The 26759-nt window shown below is 40.3% G+C and overlaps 1 protein-coding gene across 1 annotated transcript; it reads left to right on the top strand.

Annotated features, from left to right (window-relative positions):
• Positions 1 to 784: 784 nt before the first annotated feature.
• On the top strand, positions 785 to 26759 carry LOC133165947 (sodium channel protein type 4 subunit alpha-like). Its single transcript, XM_061295869.1, has 28 exons — positions 785 to 1131; positions 3684 to 3990; positions 5274 to 5392; positions 6136 to 6225; positions 8081 to 8209; positions 8423 to 8514; positions 8596 to 8838; positions 8927 to 8990; positions 13173 to 13314; positions 13492 to 13689; positions 13753 to 13929; positions 14027 to 14398; positions 14461 to 14590; positions 14674 to 14912; positions 15159 to 15332; positions 15417 to 15773; positions 16357 to 16764; positions 20499 to 20616; positions 20758 to 20912; positions 21235 to 21408; positions 21755 to 21781; positions 22910 to 23032; positions 23270 to 23542; positions 23638 to 23691; positions 23767 to 23908; positions 24079 to 24179; positions 24341 to 24611; positions 24723 to 26759. The coding sequence occupies exons 2-28, from the start codon at positions 3724 to 3726 to the stop codon at positions 25946 to 25948; spliced, it is 5865 nt and encodes a 1954-aa protein (XP_061151853.1). The 5' UTR covers positions 785 to 1131; positions 3684 to 3723; the 3' UTR covers positions 25949 to 26759.

Here is a 26759-nt window from a genome sequence, read left to right as displayed (position 1 = left end):
CATTCACGCTGCGTGTTTTAGGGACGCCCACACAGTATTTTATGTAAACAACGAGTTCAATCATAAAAACATGCAAAAGTTGGTTCTTTTGGTTTAGAAATACACGACCCATTCAGATAAATTATTGATATTTCCTACCTTTCGGTTCCTTCTCTTCTAATACCGTAGATAAGGGAGAAAAGAACATACGGCAGAAGAAGGCAACAGTAACTAACAGTACTAACAGTACTAACCCTAACTATAGAAAATGGATATAATAATAATAATAATAATAATAATAATAATAATAATAATAATAATAATAATAATAATAATAATAATGTATACTATACCTATGCTATACCTAAATTCTAGGAAATGGCCCACCCACTCTATACGTTTATGCATGTTTATACGTTGAAAAAAGGTTTGGACACCCCTGATAGATGCCTGCGTTGTCCACTAGAGGACGCCCTACGGCAGCTCTGAAAATAATCACGGTGCAAGCCGCTTGTTGATCGGTTTTGCTCAGTCACCCTCAACGTATTTGGCTGTCTGAGTGTGGATCTGAGTCTGACACAACAGGGCAACAAGGGTGCCAGGGAAATGAGGCTCCCAAGTGAATGCTGGAAAGTGAAATTTGTGTATTCGAGGCCCTTTCCGCTGTCAGTTATTATGATGGACCTTGAATCGCAGCCTATGACTTCACGGTGACCCTGGCTATAGATGCAATAATCCTCTGTGTCCAGCAGCATCCCTCCTCCCTTCCTCCCACGCTCAAATGCATCATACAGCGGCACATCTTCACCACGCCGTGTGGAAAGACAAACTTCTGTGATGACTTCTATGGAAGTAGCAGTAGACTGGAAGGGGAATTGAAAACATGGGCATTACGCACGAGGCCGGCTTCAATATGTCCATCATAAGGTGATTAGTACGTTGGCAGTGTAGAAGTTACTTTTGACCGCCAAACCGTGGATTGCTCACGCACTCCTCTGTCCTGTTTTCTGGAGTTTTGGTCGGCATGAAGCGGAATAAGCCGTTAAAAAAAAAGAAATGATGGATTTTTCACGGAGGGTTTGGCTGATGCCTCTTCTGAAAACGTCACAATTTGACTCTGTAAATGATGCTTTAAATCTCAGAGTTTCATTGGTAAGTAAAATGCTGCTTCGTTCCCTTTGTCTACTTTCATTTTGACTGTGTAAAATGTAATTTACAATAATAGTAATAATAAAAAAAAAAAAAATAAACACATTATTTCATCATTTCAGGGAATACACTATAAAATGTATTTCAAGAGTAGATATTAACATGTACGTGGGCTATTAGCGATATGCATTTATAACCTGACTCCTACTAATCGTGGTAAATTACTTAATTAATCAATTAATTTATATTTTCAAATTTAGTTTTAATTTGATGAGTAAATTGTTGTTCAGGAGCGTGTGATGATGCAGCCTATTGTGAATATTGTGCACCATGTTTCATGGCATGGGCCATGTTCTTACATATTGCCTCAGAGATAACTGATACAAATCTGATCTATCAAGACTGGTCTTGAGCTTGCTTTGTTCATAATGTACTCATGTTGGTCTTTCAACTATTTGTCTCTCTGTTCTTGTGACTCGTGATGATTATGCAGGTCTTTACTCTCTGTAAGCACATACTGCAATTACGTTGAAAGGTTTTTGATGAGGAAGTAGATCATCGGTTGGTATAGTCAGAGGGCAGGTCATCATCAATATTACTCAGAAAGATGTGTACATTTGAGCGGGATCATCAATTTGAATGCAGGTTCTGCTCAAGAGTTATCCACAAGGATATCATTTTGATCTGAATGTGCTTTTTAAATGTATTGCAGTACAACAAGTGCTTCCTAGTTTAAAATCACAGTAACAAAACAAAAAATAAAATGTGTACAAGCATGACTGACACACACGCTTACATACAATCATCTGAATAAGACGTCCAACTCTGTAAACAGAGTATATATCACAAGCCCCTTGAGCACTTATAAAACATTATTTTCTAGTAACTATTATTTCCTGTACAAAAAGTAAGATTATGATGAGGTTGGATTGTTCAACCAAAGGAATTTTTTAAGGGAACAAAAGTAAAAAAATAAGAAATACTTTTGTGATCTGTAAACTAGGAAATAGAAAGAGGCCACTACTAAATAGTAAAGTACGGATTTTCGGATAAATCAAACAAGATGATAAATATGTTTTGCAAGCTGCTCTGTACCATCTCACGACTTTTAGATCCTTTGCAATTATTCCACTGTAAAATATTATGATGTTGTATCTTTATTAAACAGGAGATAATTTGATAGAAGCAAATACTTTTGAAAATCAATGAATATAAAACACAACAGTAACATCATTTGTTTTGGGGGGCTTTTCTAACAAAACCGCAGAATGCTACTTAACAGGAATGTATCTTTGGGCAAGCGTCAAGGGTTTGGCTCGACTTTGAATCCAATTATCATGATTATTTGGAATGATGATGAGCATAACATAGCTGTCCGATATGGGAATTTAATTTCGTTCATGTTTCGCCCCGTGATGTTTGATACTTTATCACCCACATATAAGCTGGCATGCAATTTGAATCAGTTCCCCTTGACAAATATCCTCCCTTTGCTTTTTAATGTAATATCCTATGGTGCAGTTTCAGAATGTATATAACAAATGACATTCCATAGAGGACACAGTCACATGCAAGAATTTACACTTGACAAAGTTTGAACCCGCTAATTGTCTATGTGATGCTACAAGTGGATCAGGATAGGAAATGTGAAAGCACTGGATTCAACGTGAGAGACGCTGATCTGCGATCAACCTGGGCCAAAATAAGCAGATCAAAAGAAAGCAGATAACTAGCGTCTGGCTGATGTATGAAGGGATCAATGCATTTCAGGACAGATAGTGATGGAAAAGTGTTGCTATTTATTTTAGAAGTAGGAAGTGGTGGTGGCTGCTTGTTCTTGTGTCCTCCCTCTAAGCACTCCGTGGCCTGCACTTCCCTTTCCCATCCTGGAGCTGTCCTTTTAGTTGCACTCCATTTGGGCCATTGCATGCCATTGTTCTGTTGGTTTTGTTTTGCTCAATTCTCTCGTTTCCCAGTGTCGCAAACATTTTCATCTTCCACTGCATTTCCGATACTGAATTTGCCATTGACCTGTCACATTTGACCGCTGAGCCCCGCCAGCCTTCAAAAATGCTGCTAATAAATAGCAAACAAATCTACAGTATTGTGATCCAAAGCAGAATATCTTCCATTTACAGATTACGTTTTGCGACAGAGTTGCTGTTGCAGAAATAATGATATTGTATTACATTGTATGAGCACAGATATCCATGCCAGCTTTCCTGAAAACCCATCAAATACTTTGTATGAGATTTTATCAAGTTTAATCTCATCCTACTCTTGATGCTAAATCCAGTTTGATAAATTCGGGTGAATACTGATGACAGCTGGATTCCACTGCTGATCAAATATTTATAACAAAGTTTCAAGATCAGTACAAAAAAAACATACAGGGACAAAACTATAGGCAGACTTTAGCAATATAATATACCCAAAGCATTATTTGTATCAAAAACATACTTTTTTTGAGAGTTTGTTTTTGGCATGTCATCTTTCGAATATTATCTCAGCTCTTGTATTCTTTTCTCATTTGACTGCCCCCTTTTCATCTTTAGCTGTAAGTAAATTCTAGTACAGAAGAATCAGGATGAAAAGATGGCAGCCATGCTGTTACCAACGGGTCCTGATGGCTTGCGGCTGTTTACTCGTGATTCCTTGGCTGCCTTGGAGCAGCGGATTGCAGAGGAGCAGGCCAAGAATGCCAAGGTTTGCAAAGAGGCCCACAAGAACGTGGACTCATCCAAACCCAGGGTCGACCTGGAGGCAGGCAAGCAGCTGCCGCGCATCTACGGGGACATCCCTTCAGAACTTGTTGGGGTGCCACTGGAAGACATTGACCCCTTTTATTTCAAGAACAAGAGGGTGAGTACAGCACCCAATTTAGAGCTTTTCATTTTTGTAGTCAAATCTAAAGAGAGTCTAATGATGTCCGTTGACGTCCAAAAACGTTGCTAATTGGTCATTTATGTTGCATCAATATCCACACTGTCTAAAGATTTTGAGTTGGCTTCTGGAAGAACAAAAAAAATAAACTTTATAAAGTTCAGGGGCATTGGCATACGGAAGTGAGAAGATTGTAGAGGAATTATTAAAACCAACAAGAAAGAAACATGACCAGATCAACCCGAACTAGACTGGATGTTTGGGAGTTGTTCTGTATTTCCCAATTGCCACTCGGCCCCCGATATGAACCGTAGTATATTTAGAAAGCCATGGAATGACAAAAAATTGAACCTTTTTTTCCCCCCCCATTTCATGTTTTCCCAGAGTAAAATCAGTTTTACAAATAAGGTCTATCAACTTCTGGGAATGTTCGGTATCATTGTGTTCAACACGAGGTTCCACTGTCATTTTTAGATTTTTTCAAATGCTGTTGAAACCAAATGCAGATAATGAATGTAGAATTAGTCATAATAATAATAACAAGTAACAAGTCATGAACATTCTCTGGGAAGTATTTTACAGATGTTTCATCAAAAAATGCCTGCATCTCATTCTAAAAGGATTTTGGATTTCGACTTGCTTTTGTTGGCAGATCTAAGCCATTAACGGGCTGCTAATGGATTATCCACAGATGACAAAATATTTAAATAAATGCCACATCTGTTGTGGAAAGGCTTCAGGCTTTGTTTGCTTTAGAGTTGCTGCCCTTATACTATCCATTGGTGTTGCTGTTTAGTTTTCTGTTTTTGTTATGATGCTTTCTTGTTGCTTAGGATAGATGTTTTAGATCACGGGTGTCAAACTCAAGGCCCGGGGGCCAGATACGGCCCGCCACATCATTTTATGTGGCCCGCGAAGACAAATTGTGCATCAAATTCGTGTGTCATTACTAGAATTGTAAATTGTCTTCACTTTTAATAATATCTGTTTTTTTAAATATTTGACCAGATTTTACTCGTCTGATTTGAAAACGAGTTTGTTTTGTAGCTTTTACTGCATATAATATGAGGTGCTCATACATTGATTTGGGTTGACAGTCATAACGGCCCTCTGAAAGAAGCTATGATTACAATGCGGCCCGGGAAAAAAATGAGTTTGACACCCCTGATGGTAGATTGAACTCAATTTATTTTTTAACGGCATACAGATCACAAACATAATAATAATGATAATAATAATTTGTGTCTTCCCCCCCCACCCAGACATTTATCGTACTCAACAAAGGGATGGCAATCTTCAGATTCAGCGCCACATCTGCTCTTTACATATTGAGCCCATTCCACTTCATCAGATCGATCGCCATTAAAGTTTTAGTCCATTCATATCCTTTTTGTGTGGTGGGAAAATATTTTATTTCAAAACTATTATAGTATCTAAAATTACACAACACAGTGGCTACTTTAAGAATGACGTACATAGAATATTAAATTGATAAAAATAACACTATCCAAAAAAAATGCAATATAGAATGTTATTAGACTGAATGTTCTGTTTATTACTGTGAATAAGCCAATTCCTAATCATTCTAACTGTTCTGTGAATGTTGGTGATTGTTCCACCCCCCCAAGTTACATTTTTGATAGAGCTTTGTAATAGTCCTCTGGCATCACAAACTAAATCCCCTCTGAGATCCCTTTTTTAATCTCTGATATGGGGAAAAAAAGAGCAAGATTTTTGCATCATGACAGCTGCCTATTATTTATCAGGCAGAAAAAGGAACTTTGTGTCAGGGAATCTGTCCCTTTACGCACTATATTCCAAAATCAGATTCTAAAACATTTGTCTTCAAAATATGCATATTATATAAGTATGACTTGAGCATTGTAAGTGCTCAGCCTGCTGATCATTTATCCTCAAGGGAAAATGATATAAATCTCTTATTTTCAAACTCTAAATGTATTTCACTAAGCTGTATTTATTGTATTAATGCCAACGGCTCACACTATGGTTTGTTGCTTTGCCTTAATGGATAGATGCATCCCATAGGATTAGAACATTGTTGCTTGTGCATTACTGAATTTGTTTGCATATTTCACAGCCAACTTTCCTCAACTTGTTGTCCACATTGTTCAGCCTGTTCATAATGTTCACCATTCTGACCAACTGTTTTTTCATGGCTATGTCTGACCCAGCGCCATGGACCAAGCACCTAGAGTAAGTCCCTCACATTGTTACACGTCGTTTCCTTACCTTACGCTACAAAAACAATGTCAAACTCAGGTGTTGTATGTTCTAATGTACAGCTGTGCCCAGGCGTAACTCAAGAATCGTGTATGTACAGTATGATGCATGCCACATGCAATTTGCGATCTGGAATGAAATTGGTCAATTTCTTTCAGGGCTCCGCCTTATGTAGCAGGTGTGCTTGAGCATGTTTTGCATGCAGCTTTGCCTGCTCAAGATAATCTCACTTTACATTTACATTCCATTCCCTTGCTTTGTGAAGAAATTGCCACGGTTTGTCAGTGATCTTGGTGAAACAATGCAGCCAGCTCTCATCTGCTTAGGACAGGGGTCTCAAACTCCAGTCCTCGGGGGCCGCATTTCTCCATGTTTTCCAAGTTTCCCTCGTTAAACACACCTGATTCAATTATCAGGCTCCTGCAGAACGTGAGAATGAACTGATTCAACTGTTGTCTCACGCAGTTGTGGACAAAGTGGTGAACCTCGCCCCATCCTTGCTTGTGAATGGGGAGGCTCCTTTTATACCCAATCATGGTACCCACCTGTTCCCAATTAGCCTGATCACATGTGGGATGTTCCAAATAGGTGTTTGATGGGTTTTTCTAAGCTTACTAAGTATTTCTTGCCACTTTTCCCAACTTCTACTGGACGTGCTGCAGCCATGAAATTCTACGTTAATTATTACCGTTTTTTTCCATGTCTAATGCGCCCCCATGTATAATACGCACCCTAAAAATGGCATGTTGATGCTGGAAAAAAGCCTGTACCCGTGTATAATACGCACCTAAATTTTGACTCCTACTTAAGTCCGTAAACGTAAAATTATTTCAGAAAAAATATCATCTTTGGGAACAACCGGATGTTATTTTGCCGGTCAGTATCACTGCGCATGCGCTAGCAAACTCAATAGCAAAGAAAGGTTTCGGATTTGTGTAGGGTACATTGTGACAAGAAACGAGCAGGTAATCGAGCAAGCGTCTGATACGAGAGCATTGTGTTCGTATGGAGCGTGTTTGAAGTGAACAGCAGAGAAGAAAGCGCATCAGTAATGGCGGCCTCCGTATGATAGCCGGATAAAAAAATAAAAAATAAATAAAAATTGGACCCATGTACAATGCGCACCCCAGATTTTAGGACAATAAATTAGTTAAATTTTGCGCATTATACATGGAAAAAAAACGGTTTTTGGCAAAAAAACAATTGAGTTTATCAGTTTGAACATTAAGTATGTTGTCTTTGTAGTGTATTCAATTGAATATGGGTTGAGAAGGATTTTCAAATCGTTGTATTTTGTTTTTATTTACATTTTAGACAATTTCCCAACTTCAACCGAATCCAGTTTGTAGACCAATCATAATTTAATTTAATTTAATTTAATTTAATTTAATTTAATTTAATTTAATTTAATTTAATTTAATTTAATTTAATTTAATTTAATTTAATTTAATTTAATTTAATTTAATTTAGATTAAAGAATAGAGTCAGGATATGACAGTGACCTTGAGGTTTTTATTTATTTGCCGTGAATCAAAATTCCATACTAGTAAATTGCTATTAAATAAAACTGTTGAACTATATAATACTTTTTCAACAAATGAAATTCCAGCACAGAAATCAATTCAAAACTTATTGGATGTTCCCACATTTTGTCATTCCTCCACAATTTTAGTTGCTGCACAAAATTATTATTTCTGTATTTTCATCAATTTGTTTCAGTAAAGTGTGCAGTAAAGTGTAACATTGCTATTTCAGTCTATTTCTGTGCTGCATGGCATTCATGAATAAAATTGCCGTCTCTTTTTATTCCGGTTCATTGATTTTACAGATACACTTTCACTGCCATTTACACGTTCGAGTCAGCAATAAAGATATTTGCTCGAGGATTCTGTATCGTTCCTTTCACCTTTTTGAGGGACCCATGGAACTGGTTGGACTTCAGCGTCATTGTTATGGCGTAAGTAACAATATAATTTTTATCAGTGACCATATTTGGATTTTTTATGGCACAGGCCACATAGCAGATCTTTGTTTGTATATTTTAGACTATAAATTGTATATATATTTGTATATACAGTGTCCCAATGACATTATTGTGGCTATGGGATTGAATTATTTGAATCAATAACTGAACATAACCTCTCTCTATGCTCTTTTCATCTAATGCCAGATATGTGACAGAATTTATAGACCTGGGAAACGTTTCGGCACTAAGGACCTTCCGAGTGCTACGAGCCCTGAAAACCATCTCGGTTATACCAGGTAATGCTCATCTCATCTCCAATCTGTCTCACATGTCTCAGATGTTTGGCCAACTCGCCATATATGTCCAATCCCGTGCAGGTCTGAAGACTATTGTAGGAGCTCTGATCCAGTCTGTGAAGAAGCTAGCAGATGTGATGATCTTGACCGTATTTTGCCTCAGCGTGTTTGCCCTTATCGGCCTGCAGCTTTTCATGGGGCTTTTGCGACAGAAGTGCGTTCGCAGCATCGCACACTGTGTCAACTCCTCCTTTAGTACAAATATTTCTTTCGTCTGCAACAACAGAACCTGGAACTCAGTGGAGGATTTTCTCACCAGTGAAGGTCAGTCCAAATCCGTACAGTAGTTATTTATTCATTTATTGTAATGTAACATTCATGCCAAAGTTATTCTTGTTCCCATTTCCTTAAGATAACTTTTACAAAATTGAAGGAGCAAAGGATGCGCTAATATGTGGCTACGGCAACGACGCAGGGTAAGTTGCAATTATCTGCTTGCCATTATATAATGGTAAAACTCCATTGATCACATGCGTGTCATGTTTACGGGCCCCCGGGCTCCATGCAAATAAGTCTTTACAGAACCGGAACAGAGATACAGAGGCGAGATGTTGTTGCTCTGTATTTTAAGTCCATGACATAATGTAAAGAAGAGCGATCGCATCAGAAAGAGGAGGGGGGGGGGGGGCTTAGCGTGAGAGAGGCTGTGCACAAGACGACCGACATGCAGTGTGGATTATCACCCATTGGCACCCTGCACCGAGAGGCATGAAGTTGCCAGCTTCTTTGGAGATTTCATCATCTCAAAAGCTCCACACAGTGATGAGGTTGAAGTGGATCACTGAATTGATCAATACTGTTAGGGTTGATCAAAGACATGTCCTGAAGGCATGCGCTGCGGTTTGATTTCTTACAAGTCGATCAGCAGGCACACACTAAATAGATTTGATGAATGTATGGGCCGTTGTATATGATAAGAAAGATCTTACTTGCAGTCAAGGACTGTTGTTGTGGCTGTCACAGGAAATGTGTGACACCATCCAAATATTGCTACTCAGCCTACATACGGAGTAATCCTATAAATCTGCAAATGCTTTTGAAACAAGCACAACAGGATGACTCGAGCCATGCCAGGGCCAGTTCAGGGGTTAGATCGTGAACTAAATACCCATCTGTGGCAATCTCAATTGCCGCTTGCCTTCTGTGACTGAAGGTGGTTTTTTTTAATGATTGGAGAAAAGGCAAAGAGGCAAGAGTTAGAGCGCATTTTCTCCTGGATGGTTTGAACATGTGTACTGTATTTCCCTGACTTGATTTAAAACGAATAATACAAATGGTTTGACTGAAATGTGAACCGCACTGGGCTTTAAATGCTAAATAAGATCAAGGCACACTTGGGCACACTTGAATTTTCTCAAATATGTGTAGAGAACAAACTGAATTTGAGAATCGGAATGTTCGCTCACTCTTTGATAACTGACACGGATGTTGAGAAATGGACAAAAATGGTCTTATCTGTATGACTGTTTGATATTAGACTCTAGAGACCTTGAAACTCAATTGAGAGCAAATGAAGACAATATTACAATAAATGATTATTGAAAGCATGGCGCGTTATTCCCGCGGGGATCAGTCAGGCTTGAATGTTGTTGTTTTTAATCCCCCCCCCCACACACACTCACCTAGCCTCCAAAAAAAGCACAGGCACTTAATCTCCTAAGAAGCAAAATCTGACTCAGTGACTTGTGTTCATTTCAGAGGAAAAAGCAGATACGCTTAAGGGCATTAAAGGGGAAACCACATCATTTTAGGTCAGTAAGATCAGAGCAATCCAGCTGCTCTACAGTTTACCTACAAGTTATTAGTCTTGTTGATCGTGCTGATGCGAGTTTTAATCCTTTAACGGAATTCCATTTTGTCTGCGTAACTTTGAGACTGTGTGGCAAAACAAGATTGAATACTGTAGCTACAGTTTTTCTCAAAAACGATATAGCGTAAGCAAATCTAAATAGATTTCCCAGATTTCTTTTCTCCTTAGCTAACATACTATGACCAAAATGATCATCAGTTGTATTATTTTGATGGAACATCCTAAGGCTGGCTGTGGAGACAAGATATTAAGCAGGTCAGGATGGAGGACGTAAAACATAGAGGATGCTTAATCTTTTGAGTGTATTCCAACAAGTAATCCCTGAGTAGATTTCCAAATTAAAGCTTTGGATAGGGTATGATGACACAAACACATGCAGCCAAGGCCTGCACAGACACCACAAGGCCCAAGTCTGCACAAAAAATATGCATTTAATGTGTGTGTGTGTGTGTGTGGCGGGGGGGTAGGTGTGTATACGTGTATACGTGTGTATACGTGTTTATATGTGTGTGTATATATATATATACACTGCTCAAAAAATTTAAAGGAACACTTCAGATTTCAATGGTGAAAAAAGAAAGTTGGATATTTATACTGATATGGACAGTTTCATGTCTCAGGAACAAAAGGATGCCACATCTTTTGATAGAAATAAAAGTTTTCAGCCTACAGAGGGCTCAGTATATAGCCACCCCAAAAATCAAAGTGAAAAAATGATGTGGCAGGCTCGTCCATTTTGCCTAAATTCCATTTCTGCAACTCATAATTCTTTTCAATATCTTGTGTGGCCCCCACGAGCTTGTATGCATGCTTGACAACGTCGCGGCATGCTCCTAATGAGACGACGGATGGTGTCTTGTGGGATGTCCTCCCAGATCTGTCTAAGTGAGCTCCTGTAATGTCTGAGGAGCAACCTGCCGGCGTCTGATGGACCGAAACATTATGTTCCAGAGGTGTTCTATCGGGTGTAGATCAGGTGATCGTGAGGGCCATTCAATCGTGTCAATTCCTTCATCCTCCAGATACTGTCTGCATACTCTTGCCACATGAGGCCGGGCATTGTCAGGGATCAGGAGTAACCCAGGACCTACTGCACCAGCGTAGGGTCTGACCATGGGTGCAAGGATTTCATCGCAATACCTAATGGCAGTCAGACTGCCGTTCTCTAGCCTGTAGAGGTCTGTTTGTCCCTCCATGGAAATGCCTCCCCAGACCATCACTGACCCACCGCCGAACTGGTCATGCTGAATGATATTGCAGGCAGCATAGCACTCTCCTTGGCTTCTCCAGACCCTTTCACGTCTATCACAGGTGCTCAGGGTAAACCTGCTCTCATCTGTGAAAAGCACAGGGCGCCAATGGCGGACTTGCCAATTCTGCTGTTCTATGGCAAATGCCAATCGAGCTCCACGGTGCTGAGCAATGAGCACAGGGCACACTACAGGACGTCGTGCCCTGAGGCCACCCTCGTGAAGTCTGTTTCTGACTCTTTGGGCAGAGACATTCACACCAGTAGCCTGCTGGAGGTCATTCTGTAGGGCTCGGGCAGTGCTCAACCTGTTCCTCCTTGCACAAAGCAACAGATATCGGTACTGCTGATGGAATGAGGACCGTCTACGGCCCTATCCAGGTCTCCTAGAGTAACTGCCTGTCTCCTGGAATCTCCTCCATGCTCCGGAGATTGTACTGGGAGACACATCAAATCTTCTTGCAACAGCACGCATGGATGTGCCATTCTGGAGGAGTTGGACAACCTGCGCAACTTCAGGAGGGTTAAAAAATCGCCTCATGCTCCCAGTCGTGATAATGACTCTAGCTAAAGCCAACACTTATGGAAAAACAGTTTAGAAAGATCAAGAGGGAGGAACTTGAAATAGCCTCCACCTGCAAAACCAGTCCTGTTTTGTGTGCACCTGTTGTTAATTCCATCAACACCAATGCAGCTGAAACTGATTAACAACCCCTTCTGCCGCCTACCTGACCAAAACCTTATCAGAAAAGTCTAATTGAATTCATGCTATACCCTGATAAAAAATTGGTCCTTTAATTATTTTGAGCAGTGTATTTATTTATTTATTTATTTATTTATTTATTTATTTATTTATTTATTTATTTATTTATTTATTTATTTATTTATTTATTTATTTATTTATTTATTTATTTATTTATTTATTTATTTATTTATTTATTTATTTATTTATTTATTTATTTATTTATTTATTTATTGATTGATGGTGGTGCTGGTGATGAAGCCTCTTGTGTCCTCACCGCTGCATATTAGTAATTATCCCTGGCCTGTTGGTTGGTGAGATGTCCAGCTGTTCTCCTAGCAGTACTCTTTGCCCAGCTGTTTCCCAGTCATTATGAAATTATTCTGACAGCACCACTCACTTCTCACTGCCAGACCTAAATATTTGCTGACAACGAATATCAGAAATGGAGGCAACGGAGTGCGAAATGTTTGTTTGATATCCATCTGGCTTGTCATATAATCTCTTTTGCGCTGGTGCATTTGATTGCAGCGGAGTGGGATGAATTTCAAGTGCCCTTCGCAGTTGAAATGATGGTGCATGATGATAGCAGTGACATTGACTCTGCTACTCTCTGCTGCCGAGTCAAAGGTCACGAGGCTAAATGTTGAAACTCAAAATGTCCATGACAGCGGCCGGCGGGCGGCCACACACGCTATCCCATGTCGATCTATGCCACATGCTTTTGATTTAATTGTGCACTGCCTATGTTGATCCCGACTCCACTTTAATAATGTATATGTACACTTCCATTACAGGAAGTGTCCAGAAGGATTTGATTGCCTCAAAATTGGAAGAAATCCAAACTATGGCTACACCAGCTTTGACACTTTTGGATGGGCTTTTTTGGCACTTTTCCGTCTCATGACCCAAGACTACTGGGAGAAACTATTTCACCAGGTTCAATCTCATTTTGCAATTCTGATTTATTCTGTAATCATAAATTGCTCAGACAAATAAAAGTTGCTATATTAACTGTGTAATCAAGTCTTGAGTGTGCCTGTGAATATTATTCATCAAATATGAAGTAATAAACTCATTAATAATCTAAGATATTCATATGTTTCCATCTTCCAGACTCTGCGCTCAGCTGGAAAAACCTACATGGTGTTCTTTGTCCTGGTTATCTTCCTGGGCTCTTTTTACCTGGTCAATTTAATCCTGGCTGTTGTCGCCATGGCCTATGAGGAGCAGAATCAGGCGACCATTGCTGAGGCTTGGCAGAAGGAGAGGGAGTTTCAAATGGCCATGGAGCATCTCCGTCGGGAGCAAAGAGTAAGTCCTGTGCAAACAGCGCTCAGATTTGTACGTGCTCACAATTCGACTTTTTCTGTGAAGCTGGCAGCAAAAAGGCAAGCCCAGGAGAGCGATTCCATCTTGTCCCCAGAGTTGTCTCCATTCTTTACAAAGATAGGAAGTATGAGACGATGCAGCACTAAACGGAGGCGATCTCACAGGGCACTATCAGAAGAAACTGCAGTGGAAGCTGAAGACAACCTTGACCTGGAAGATGAGGTAAAAGTACCGCACACAGATACTAAGCAATTGCTGCACACAATTCCAGACAATGAGTCATTCATTCTTATGTCCATCCTAATGTTTCTGTGTCCAGCCTCCTTTGTCTCCCCTGCCAGCCCACCCGCTTCTGGCCACACTCTCCTCTCACCCACTCAGCACTCGAAGAGGAAGTCAGAATAGCATCTTCAGTTCCTTGAGGGTGCGCAACAACTCCGAGGCTGACTTTGCGGATGATGAGTACAGCATCCATGGGGATGCTTTCAGAAGCCGCACCAGTTCCACTGTCACGCACTGGAAGAGAAGGGCTGGCAGTGTGAGGAGCCACTGCTCCCAAGTCTTCACCCCAAGTCTCACAGTAAACGGACGGCTCAACGTTTCTTTAGATCACAATGGCGTCATTGCAGCGGGGCCACACGCCCTGAATTCCCTCCCCGCTTACAGCATGGAGAGGATCAAGGAAGACACGGTGAGTGTCTAAGCGGCACTATTTCAAAACGTTAGCTTTTGACGCTTTTGACCCACCCACAGAAGACCACCAATGAAGGGGAAACTGTCCAAAGGCCTCTTCTTCAGCCGTCCCCAACAGTGACCGATCATCCCCCCGTGCAGAGAAAAAGAGGACTAAGCTCTGTCAGTTTTTTTAGTGATGCCATGGATGGTTAGTTGTGAGAGAGCCTCACGTCCTTCTTTCTAGAACCAACTTAGCAGTTAGTCACAGTTGCCTTTGGTCCTTCTTTGCAGAGCTGGAGGAGTCCAGACAAAAGTGCCACCCCTGTTGGTACACCTTTGCCAGAAAGTACCTGATATGGGACTGCTGCAACTGGTGGCTGAAATTGAAGGAGTTGGTCAAGTTGATGGTGATGGATCCTTTCCTTGACCTTGGGATCACCATATGTATTGTGTTGAACACCCTCTTCATGGCCCTGGAACATTACCCGATGACTGAGGAATTCAATACCATGCTATCAGTGGGGAATTTGGTGAGGATTTTTATTCAAGTGAGGTTTTTGAGACAAGTCTAACAAATACGGGTCTCGAGAGTGATGATGATCGTTGTAGTTATGTATTGTTTGTGTCATTTACGTCAAACAACCAGCTCTTAATTTCCTCTCACCCCACAAACAACCTGCGCTGGGCATTATTACTTCAGTTTATGAAAAAAAAGTAATGTCATTTTTTGTTGCTTAATGGTAATGACACAATTTCATTCTTGAATGTGCCGTCAGGTGTTCACGGGGATCTTCACTGCCGAGATGGTCCTGAAGCTGATCGCCATGGACCCATATTATTACTTCCAACAAGGATGGAACATTTTTGACGGCGTTATTGTTTGCCTTAGTCTGATGGAGCTAGGGCTCTCCAATGTCGAGGGCCTCTCTGTTCTTCGCTCCTTCAGACTGGTACCACAATATTTCTGCTTGTTGTTTGTGTTTCGATTTGGACTTGCTTGGTCTGATGTCATGCTTTCTCCTCCTTGTTCTCAGTTACGTGTCTTCAAACTGGCAAAGTCTTGGCCCACCCTCAATACTCTAATAAAAATCATTGGCAACTCAGTCGGCGCTCTAGGAAACCTGACACTGGTTTTGGCCATCATCGTCTTCATCTTTGCTGTAGTGGGCATGCAGCTCTTTGGCAAGAACTACCAGGACTGTGTGTGCAAGATCTCTCATGACTGTCAGCTTCCTCGCTGGCACATGAAGGACTTCTTTCACTCCTTCCTGATTGTGTTCAGGGTGCTGTGTGGTGAGTGGATTGAGACCATGTGGGATTGTATGGAAGTAGCTGGGCAACCTCTCTGCATCCTGGTCTTCATGCTGGTCATGGTCATTGGGAACTTGGTGGTGAGTACACGGCATTTTCTCAATACCAATCCTGTTATGGGAGCTGCACTTAGTATCCCGCTTGACTAGTTGTGTACACCTATAGTCGTGACTTTAATACCTTGTTTGGGCCAAGACCATATGACTACAGTGTGGCTTGTATCGTGATCAAAAACGTCTTCTGCACACAAATGGTGGGAAAGCTGTTTCATCCGAGAGATAATCCAGGATGCTTAAAGGACAGTCAAGTCAAAGCTCATTCATCACTAATCAACTGCTCATGCTCCCCATCTCTGACTGGCTCAAGATGATCCTTACGCACCAACTGTGCACATCACAAAAGCACACATACAGTGCGCTCCAGTGCAGTGTGTGTTCCAGCCTGATGCTCTCTAAGCTTGGAGACAGATTACTTGGAAGTTGCATGTTAGGAAACTTGACTTTAGAATAGATGAAAGCACACAGCTGAAATACAGATGGATGGATGTTAAGATTCAAGTTAAGATTTGAATAAACGACAGCTGCCTCATCCATAAAGCCCAAATGAACACTGAATATGATAAGCTTGAGTTTAACTTATTACCTACCGCTTGTGTGTCAACAGGTACTGAATCTCTTCCTGGCCTTGCTGCTCAGCTCTTTCAGCTCTGACAACCTCTCAGCTCCAGATGAGGATGGAGATTTGAATAACATCCAGATTGCCATTGCTCGCATCCACTCTGGTCTCTCTTGGCTCACCACAAGCATTGTCCACCTCTTCAACCACACTTTCAAATGCAGACGGACAAAATCCAATGAGACCTGTAAGGCCGTTAAACTGGTTTCCATCCACCTGGAATGCAATGGTGGAATTTATGGACGCGATGGAGAGAAGTACATTGTACCGGAAGAGGACAGCTACATGACTAACCCAAACCTGACTGTTATCGTTCCCATTGCACCTGGAGAATCTGATGTTGAATTTATGGAGGACGAGGACATATCGGAGTCATCGGAGGACGAGGACCAGAAAGTAAGTTTGGAGCAATTTGTCTCTCTCGTTTTATACCCAATAAAAACTGACATAAACACCAACAAAAATAACTAAAGGACAATGAGCCAAACCTAATCACCAGATTAGAAATTAGCATTAATGGTGTGATTTTATACATTTCTAGAAATATTTTGCATGCCTGCCTCACAGCTCTGATGTGTTTTGCTAGTTGGCTGTAAAAATGTTGTTTGCTCTCACCAACCAATCGGCGGACAGAAAAATGCCTACATCATCGAAGTCCAGTGATTGATTAGAGAAACAGTCCCATTGCTAATGCAGTTTCTTTTACGTTGGCCAGCATAACTGATTCTGAAGGCCCTGGGAAATTTTGATTTATATGGCAGCACATCAAGCCTGAGATCTAATTGGACCAAATAAGACAATTCTAACATATAGTACATTGTATAAAATCCATCTGAGAAATGCAACAAAATGAACTGAATGGATTGTTGGGGATAAATTAATGCAATTTCATGGAAGAAATATCGGGCTTTATTTTGTTCACATTGCTTGTGATAGGCCAACAGAGAAGGCTTTGCTAGCCCCGACAGCCCATCACTGGATCTAATACAAGAGCTCCAAGTTAACTCTCGTATTTGATTTAATCATAATTTAGTTACCTTTTTTAGCATGATGGAGGAAAAGTCTGTGAGCATAGTAAGCAAACATTCATTTGAATCACTTCATGCTCACAATGCTACTTTTATGATGCTCTACCGCAGTTCTCAGTATCATTAGAAATAAAATACAGGATCAGGTTAACAGCTAGAGAGAGGGTAGGGATGGCCTTGCGCATGTGGATGCTCTCCTGAACCATAATCTGTTAATCTGTAAAGCAGACAAAATGAATTATGATGGAGACCATTGTCCTGTAGAGAAAATCCAGATGTGTTGTTTCCGGTTTCCCTGTTTGCTGCAAAGTGCACATTTATAATAATGTAATCAGGAAAAATAAAACCAGTGTTCTGAAGCTGAGCCGTGATTGGTTATGACCTGGCAACTCTGATGTCATTTCCAGTCGACAGCAAGTGGCAAAATGTCTGCCCCTTGAGATGATAAAAACAGGTGGATTTGGATGTTTAATTCATATTCCACAAACTAAATATTAATCACAACACTGTGCTTCTACTCGTTGGGCTACACAGAATATATTGTTACAAAGAAAAAATTGGGGTTATCTTTTCTTTAACCGATTTCAACACATACTGAGTGGACCATAAAAAAAAATATTAATCAAGTTTGTTTGTACATATAGTCAAAGGCCTTCACAAATATAACACTAAAGTGTTTATCCAAAATAAAGCCCTCGTTTCAGTCTAGACCAGGGGTGGGCAAACTACGGCCCGCGGGCCACATCTGGCCCACGGGACCGTTTAATCCGGCCCGCCAACCCTGAATAAATTGTATTATTAAACATTGGTTTTGGTCATTTTGCCTGCAATGACTGCGTTTCCACAGTAGATGGGGAAGCGCTCGCCTGCGCATTTACTACCGGAAGCCGTGTCAGAAAGCTCGGTGCACACTCACAAGTGCGTGTACGTACTCAGTAGTACGGACATGGCGCACTCGCGCACTATTTGTATAAGTCCCGAATTTAGAGCGTGGGCTGTGACGACAGCATTCTTGTAATTCGCGCGCTGAGCTATCAGATACAGTTTCACACTAAAGCCACCCACAAACCTTCCCCTGGAATTCTTCTATTAAAATGAGTCGCCCAAGGAAAAGCAAGGTGGACACAGTGCCGAGTGTTTAAAAAAGAGTGGCCAATTTGGCTCGACGTACGCGACGTGACGTTCAGCCACATCAACATCAACCCGTCACAGATCGAGGTAAACGGACCAACACCTCGGATCTCTCCTAAGAATTGCCACAACAAATTTTACTCCAGACTATGACGCACTAGCAAAAAAGGGAGACCAACAACACTGTTCCCACTGAAAATGAAGGGGAGGCTCTCAAGTTTGTTGTAAAAAAATGCATTTTGAATGTGATTTGTACACATAGCAGGGATTGAAACTAGCGACCATTCTCATTTTCAAACAATGCAGGATGCTCACGGACATTGATGCACCACCTGTTTGCGACTAATCTTAACCTGTAAAGTTCTTAAGGCTTACTTTAAGGAAGTGTTTCCAGTTTCCTCACCTCTGTTACCAGGTGTTTGTGAGTTAAAACTCTGCTCTGATTTTCAGATACCCCTCACCGTGTTGCCGTTTTGATTACTTTATTTGGATGTATGCTTTCACCGATTCTTCAAGATCATGATATATTTGGTCAGAATGTTTGCCGTTTGATGTGATCTTATAAGATAAACATCTTTCATTAATCTGACCTGCAGGCACTGAAGTGATGGAGACTGTTATTTATAATAACAGTGTCGTATTTTATGAGAATCACTGATTGCAGGTTTTTAGTGATTTTTTTTTTTTTTTTTAATGCTGTAAATGCATTTGTTTTCAAAAAACTTGTTTGGAATATCCACGCTTTACTACCTACTAAAGGCCAAAATCTTTTATGCAATGACCTTTACAGGTCGCTTATATTACTTCACACAAACACTACGTCCATCTGCTCCTGGTTCGGCCCTCCGGTCCAAATTTAGAACCCAGTTCGGCCCGCGAGTCAAAAAGTTTGCCCACCCCTGGTCTAGACCACAGCTGTCAAACTCAAGGCCCGGGGGCCAGATACGGCCCGCCACATCATTTTATGTGGCCCGCAAAGACAAATTGTGCATCAAATTTGTGTCATTACTAGAATTGCAAATTGTCTTCACTTTTAATAATATACGTATATTTTTTTAAATATTTGACTAGTATTTACTCGTCTGATTTGAAAACGAGTTATTTGTCAGTTTGTTATGTAGCTTTTACTGTATATATTATGAGGTGCTCATACATTTATTTGGGTTGACAGTCATAATGGCTCTCTGAAAGAAGCTATGACTACAATGCGGCCCCCGAAGAAAATGAGTTTGACACCCCTGGTGTAGACTCTCGAGGTAGAAAATAAAGACAAAGAGTATGTGCAATTGTACATATCCACTTGATTTAATCGTCCCACGTATTCCTCTGATAATCTGCTGAGATCGTACAGATGATCAAGTCAAACCTTTTTACAGGATAGAGACTGACCTCTGCCTCACAAATTATGTTTAATATGTTTTGCTTTTACAACAAAGTCAAATCTTATCAAAAGAGTATTAAAGTATAAAGAAGATTGAAAGGTCATGTAGGTGAACTTGCTATTCAGCCTGACAGTGGATGGAAAATCCTTCAACTCCTCTCCTAGGGAATGATTGCATATTGTACATTACTTAACTGTAAAATGAAGCTTATTTAATTATGACATCAAACAGGACTGCAACAAGTTTTCTTGAAATATTTGCCAACGTGTACTAAAGGGAGACATACGTATGATTCCATTAATTTTGGGGACATAAGTAGATGACAAAATATTGAATAATTTTTATTCTAGTTAAATTTGACATACACTCCAGATAGCTATAAATCTTGAAACAGGCAATTGATAAATAATAAAATGTCCTTTAAACATTGACTTTGCAAATCAAAACTGAATTACTTTTTAATCTCTGTAAATGCCAAATTTGGATTCCGTTCTCAAATTGGATTACACTTGATTGCAAAGGTATCAAACTATTTTAAGAATGATAATGAAACTTTGAGACTTTGACTTTGAGACTTCCTACCTGGCAGGAGAAGATAAGTCTTTCGGAAGGCAGCACGGTGGATTTAAGGAAGCCTGGCGAGGAGCTGGACAATTTATCCGAGGTGGCTGAGGAGTGCTTGGAGCCAGAGGAATGCTTCCCAGAAAGTTGGTGTAGAATTTAATGTCTGATGAGTTCTACAGTACTGTACTTACACTATTTCACATTTTTTCTTAGCTTTATTTTATTCTTTGCCTGATGACAAGTTCCACAGTCTGTGTTCTTCTTGCTTTCACCTTTTCAAACAGTGTGCGTCAAGCACTGCCAGTGCTGCAATATCGATATCAGCCAAGGTTTAGGCCAGGCCTGGTGGAGACTGAGAAAGACCTGCTACCAGATTGTGGAACACAGCTGGTTTGAGACCTTCATCATTTTTATGATCCTGCTCAGTAGTGGAGCTCTGGTACAGTATCTTGACACCTTTGTTTTCCTGCCAACAGGATACAAGTTGTACTATACTTAGCTGAATTTGACGTCAAAATGATGATGAAGCATATTTTCAGAGCTTAGCTGTAAACATAGATGTAAAATGATTGACTATATGTTGCCTACATGCTAACACAAAACATAATATAGTTCCCAGGATGATGGAGTCAAAATATACATTAGCATCATGTTAAATGGAATTTGACACTATAATATCTTTTTGCAGAAGCTATTTTGCATAATAGTTCACGTTCGACACCCCTAACATAATAAGTAATATTTGCGTCTCTTGACTGCAGGCATTTGAGGATATCTACATTGAGAAGAGGAAAGTCATCAAAGTGATCCTGGAGTATTCCGACAAGGTCTTCTCCTACATCTTTGTGCTGGAGATGTTCCTTAAATGGATCGCTTATGGCTTCAAGAAATATTTCACCAATTACTGGTGCTGGCTTGACTTTCTCATTGTGGATGTAAGTGAACAAAGAATGCTGTGTTTATCAAATCAAATTAAAATTGAAGCCAGCAGCATCTGAAATTGATATTATGATTTGAATGTTTTACACAGTGCTAATTGTCAAATTTTTAACTATTACTACTTTGCAGGGAATTTTTACCACCTAAATTGATTTTCCAGAATGCTTCTGTTCTGGATGTTTTGCTCTCGCCTCAGGATTAGGCCCAAAATTTCTCCCAAAAAGATTCAGTCATTTGAATCTTTTGGCTTTAAAAATAAACTAGTAAATCTTTTGACATCAATCAAAGTGCCCGAGGCATGCGGCCCGCGGCCTGACTCTTATTTTACCTGCTGTTACACAGATTGCTACAGACCGCTCTATTGTTAGGGTAAGTTGTAGTTAGCAGGTCCAGGTGAGTATGAGATCCAGGAATGAAACTCGCATCTGCATCCTAAGCATGTTTTTTCTTTCACTTTGCAATTTGTTATGATACCAAAAGCCATGAGAAAAAAAAACTATATATATAGTATATACAATAATCCTTCTTCAATTCGTCATTTGATAACACTTCAGGACTTTGGCTTTTGTATCAAAACAATTTTAGTGCCACATACTGTAAGCTTTATCTATAGAAGATCAATTCTGCTCGGCCTATACATCCCGGCGGTAAGCATTCTTAATGGTGGCGATTCGTATTGTACAATTTTGATACATTTTTAACTGCTGTTCTGTTTGTTCAGCATGTTTTATTTGTTGCTACATTGGCAACTTTTTTGCTTGATAAAAGTATTTCTTTGATGATTTCTATATTTGCTTTTGTATTGATTTATTTCATGACCGACACTGAGAATAAGACAAATAGCACCTTTGTTCTGTTTCGACGATTAACCTTGAGTATCTTCTTTAGATATGTTGGACAAACACATCCGTAAATAGACTTTTATAAAGAAATTCACACCACCGAGGACCTGAGTGGTAAATTGTTTTAAAGAACTCATTGGCTCAAATTGGTAACAAATTTGGCTGATTTGTTTATTATTCTTTATAAAACTCACTCTATTTGATATATATCCATATATGTATTATATGTATATATACTTGAGTATGTGTGCATGGACACGTTCTGTACATGTATGCATACTTGTCTGTGTTTTGTCATCTTCAGTCTCATTGGCATCCTTCCATTTTCATGAATAGCAAGCACCCCAAGGGCCATTCAACAGCGGAATGTCATTTTGTTTTGTCTCTTTTGGATGTAGAATAGAGTGGAAGTCTCAAAGATGTTGCAAAAACCAAAACAAATCTAAACCTAACAAATTTTATATTGTGTCTTTTCCTAACTGTGGAATGTCCCAAAATGACAGAAAGTCCAAATTCTTTTTCTTGTCATTTTATTCCGAACTGAAATATTTATTTTTCTCCGTATCTTCACATGCAAGGGTTTGGCTACTTTTTTGTTCAGCACATTTGCACCTTCTAAGAATGCCAGTACAATATATTTCACTTCCTATTGTAGGTGTCCCTGATAAGCCTGGTGGCAAACTCGCTGGGTTATTCCGACTTTGCTGCAATCAAATCCCTGAGGACTCTCCGCGCTTTGAGGCCTCTCAGAGCTCTATCCAGATTTGAGGGCATGCGGGTGAGAACTCAAATTTTGATGTCAAGAAAGGGGCCATACAATGACATCCTGCGGGCCCCCAATTGCCCCCGGGCCATATGTTTGAGACCCTGTCTTAATAGGCGGTGTATGCAATCTCTGCCTTGATTTGTATGCTACTAACACATTAAATAAGGCCCCACCGTGTTGACAGCATTTTGGATGACTGTAATTAGTAGAAGTGAAAGCCGTCATTGTCTGCTTTGTTGTGCTCACCAGGTGGTCGTGAACGCTCTTATTGGAGCCATCCCCTCCATCATGAACGTGCTGCTCGTGTGCCTCATCTTTTGGCTCATCTTCAGCATCATGGGAGTCAACCTTTTTGCGGGCAAGTTTGGAAAGTGCGTGAACAGAACTGGCTTCATCCACAGTTTCACAGTCGTCAACAATAAGTCCGACTGCCTGGCCATGAATGACACTCAGTACTACTGGACCAAAGTGAAGGTCAACTTTGACAACGTGGGACTGGGCTACCTTTCCCTTCTCCAAGTGGTAGGTTTCTTGTGTCTACTGACTTGAGCTGGTGTGTATAGAAAAGCTAAATTTGAAATAATAAATTAAATAATCATTGTATTGTGCTATTACAGGCAACATTTAAAGGTTGGATGGAAATAATGCACGCAGCTGTTGATTCAAGAGGAGTAAGTGTGTCACTTGACTTCAACCGACTCGACGTCAAGCGTGAGCGTCTGACTTGAAGAAATTCTGGTTTTCAGGTGGAGGAGCAACCCATCAGAGAAATCAACCTCTACATGTACCTTTACTTTGTGGTCTTTATCATATTTGGTTCCTTCTTCACACTCAACCTCTTCATTGGCGTCATCATTGACAATTTTAATCAGCAGAAAAGAAAGATGAGTATTACTGTCATATTGCATTTTTCATCACTTATCACAAAACTCGCATGCCGTTGGCAGGAAGAAAGAAAAAAAGTCAACCTTTTGGGAAGAAGTTGTCTAACACATGTCTACTGTCTTTCGCTATTCTGAATGTCAAAAATAATGTCAGGTATCTCTGATTATACTTAGGTGGACAGGATATTTTTATGACTGAGGAACAGAAAAAATATTACAACGCTATGAAGAAGTTAGGAAGTAAAAAGCCACAAAAGCCAATACCAAGACCTGCGGTAAAGTAACACCATGATGTTTCAAATTTGTCTTGAGTGTTTCTGCACTTATTGCCTAATTAATTGACAGTTGGACTGCACTCTGGGCATAAAAATAGGGCCTGTTAAGTCTTTGATAAGGCTTACATTGATTGACTTGTACTTGTCTTTGTGCACCTCAGAACATCCTGCAAGCCTTCTTCTTCGATCTGGTTTCGAAGCAAGCCTTTGACATCATGATCATGATGCTGATCATCGTCAACATGCTCACCATGATGGTGGAGACGGACGAGCAGTCGGACGGCATGGAGTCCGTTCTCAACAAGATTAATTTGGTCTTCATTGTGATCTTTACGGCAGAATGCCTGATCAAGATCTTTGCCCTTCGTTGTTATTTTTTTACAGTCGCTTGGAACATCTTTGATTTTGTGGTGGTTATACTCTCCATTGTGGGTACGTTGGAAAATGTACACTGCAAGAACACAATGAACTAGTTAATTAACTATGAATTAGTATTTAAGTTCCCAGAGACAAAAACAGTTGTCTTTCTACCTCTCATTACAGGGATTGTTCTCGCTGACATCATAGAAAAGTATTTTGTGTCACCGACCCTGTTTCGAGTCATCCGCCTGGCAAGAATCGGACGCGTGCTTCGACTTATACGTGCAGCCAAAGGAATCAGGACTTTACTTTTTGCCTTAATGATGTCCATGCCAGCGCTGTTTAACATCGGTCTCCTGCTTTTCCTGGTCATGTTCATCTACGCCATCTTCGGCATGGCAAACTTTGCCTACGTGAAGAAGCAAGATGGAATTGACGACATGTTCAACTTTGAGACTTTTGGCAATAGCATGATCTGCCTTTTCCAGATCAGCACCTCGGCCGGCTGGGACAATCTCCTGAGTCCAATCATGTCCAGCTCTCCGGATGAGTGCAATGTTCATTATGTCAACACTGGAACAAATACTCGAGGTAACTGCGGTAGCCCCTCAATGGGCATAGCTTTCTTTGTAAGCTACATCATCATCTCTTTCCTCATTGTGGTCAATATGTACATTGCCATCATTCTGGAGAACTTCAGCGTGGCCACAGAAGAAAGCACTGATCCACTGAGCGAAGATGACTTTGAAATGTTTTACGAGGTTTGGGAGAAGTTTGATTCGGAAGCCACGCAGTTCATCGAGTTCTCCATGCTGTCGATTTTTGCCGACACTCTGTCGGAGCCGCTGCGCATCGCCAAGCCCAACAAGATGAAACTGATCTCCATGGACCTCCCTATGGTCAGCGGCGATCGAATCCACTGCTTGGATATCTTGTTTGCCTTCACAAAACGAGTCCTGGGCGAGTCGGGGGAGATGGATGCCCTCAAACAGCAAATGGAGGAGAAGTTCATGATGACCAACCCTTCCAATATTTCTCACGAGCCCATCACTTCCACACTGCGCCACAAGCTGGAGGAGATGTCGGCCATCATCATTCAGAGGTGTTACAGGAGGCATCTGGTGCACCGGCAGATGAAGCAGGCCTCTTACCTTTACAGACAAATGAACTACAAATCGGTAGTCGATGTGGAAAATGCTCCAGAGACGGAAGGGCTCATAGCAACCATGATTCATCACTACGGCGCTGTGGGCGGCGACTTTTTAGAGACAACAGAAGGCTCTCTAATGTCGTCGCCACCTTCCTACGACAGCGTGACCAGGGCAGCCAGCGACCTTTCGGATGTCGTCAGATTATTAGCCAGGGACTCTGAACTTGGTGATCCTCGTGAAAACTATGAGGAAACTTGAGATCAGCTTCAGTAAGGTATGTTTGCTATGTGTGCTTTAAGCACAACATACTCTAACAGATTTGCCGAGTCATATGAAATCTTAGAAAGTGTTTAAAACAAGCATATTTTGTAAAATTGAAGCACTTATGGGAATGTCCCTTCAGAAGAGAAGCCTTTAATGGTAATTTGAATAACTGACTGATTGTACTGCATACGTTATACTCGGAAAATATTATGGGATATTGGGCTTTCAGACAAAATTTCAGTATGAATATAAAATGCAGAATAGCCTTTTATAATTCTCCAAACTTCCAAATGCTTTAGCCGTTCAATGTCCAGATCTTCTTTATACTACGTATTATACTGGATGAAATCCTAAAATTGATCAGTAATTCAAATGAATTCCAACGGAAATCCAATGATATTGTCTTATTGAGAATTTTGTAACTCAAGGCAATTTCATTTTCTTGCTCTGCACATCATGAGGTCAGTTTTTGTGCCCAATCCAAAGAAGAGCAGTGTATCAAAATTCCTAAATCATGTGCCTGATTTTGACTGTTGTCCGCACACTTCTCTCAATCTCATTTGACCATTTTATTTAATTGTTGGATGCAGGTGAAGCACAAATGCATTAAAAGCTAATTTTGTAATATTAATGATGTAAAAATGACCAGTTGTACATGTAAAATACATTTTTGAGAAATTTGTATTTATATTGATGTGTATTGTGTGTATATATAAAGAACACTTAAGGGACATGCATGCATCATATAACATATGATCAAATTTTATGCGTACATACTGTGCTCAATTTTCTATAAGATACTTTC

This window comes from Syngnathus typhle, linkage group LG13 (assembly GCF_033458585.1).
Source record: "Syngnathus typhle isolate RoL2023-S1 ecotype Sweden linkage group LG13, RoL_Styp_1.0, whole genome shotgun sequence".
Classification (NCBI taxonomy): Eukaryota; Metazoa; Chordata; class Actinopteri; order Syngnathiformes; family Syngnathidae; genus Syngnathus; species Syngnathus typhle.
Note: the sequence above shows the minus strand (reverse complement) of the source record. Positions and strands in the feature narration are given on the sequence as shown.

Coding starts and splice junctions, on each gene's coding strand:
- LOC133165947 (XM_061295869.1), top strand. CDS start 3,724: ATGGCAGCCATGCTGTTACCAACGGGTCCTGATGGCTTGCGGCTGTTT. Junction 14,913..15,158: donor TGCTATCAGTGGGGAATTTG/GTGAGGATTTTT, acceptor ATGTGCCGTCAG/GTGTTCACGGGGATCTTCAC. Junction 20,617..20,757: donor AGAGGAATGCTTCCCAGAAA/GTTGGTGTAGAA, acceptor CTTTTCAAACAG/TGTGCGTCAAGCACTGCCAG.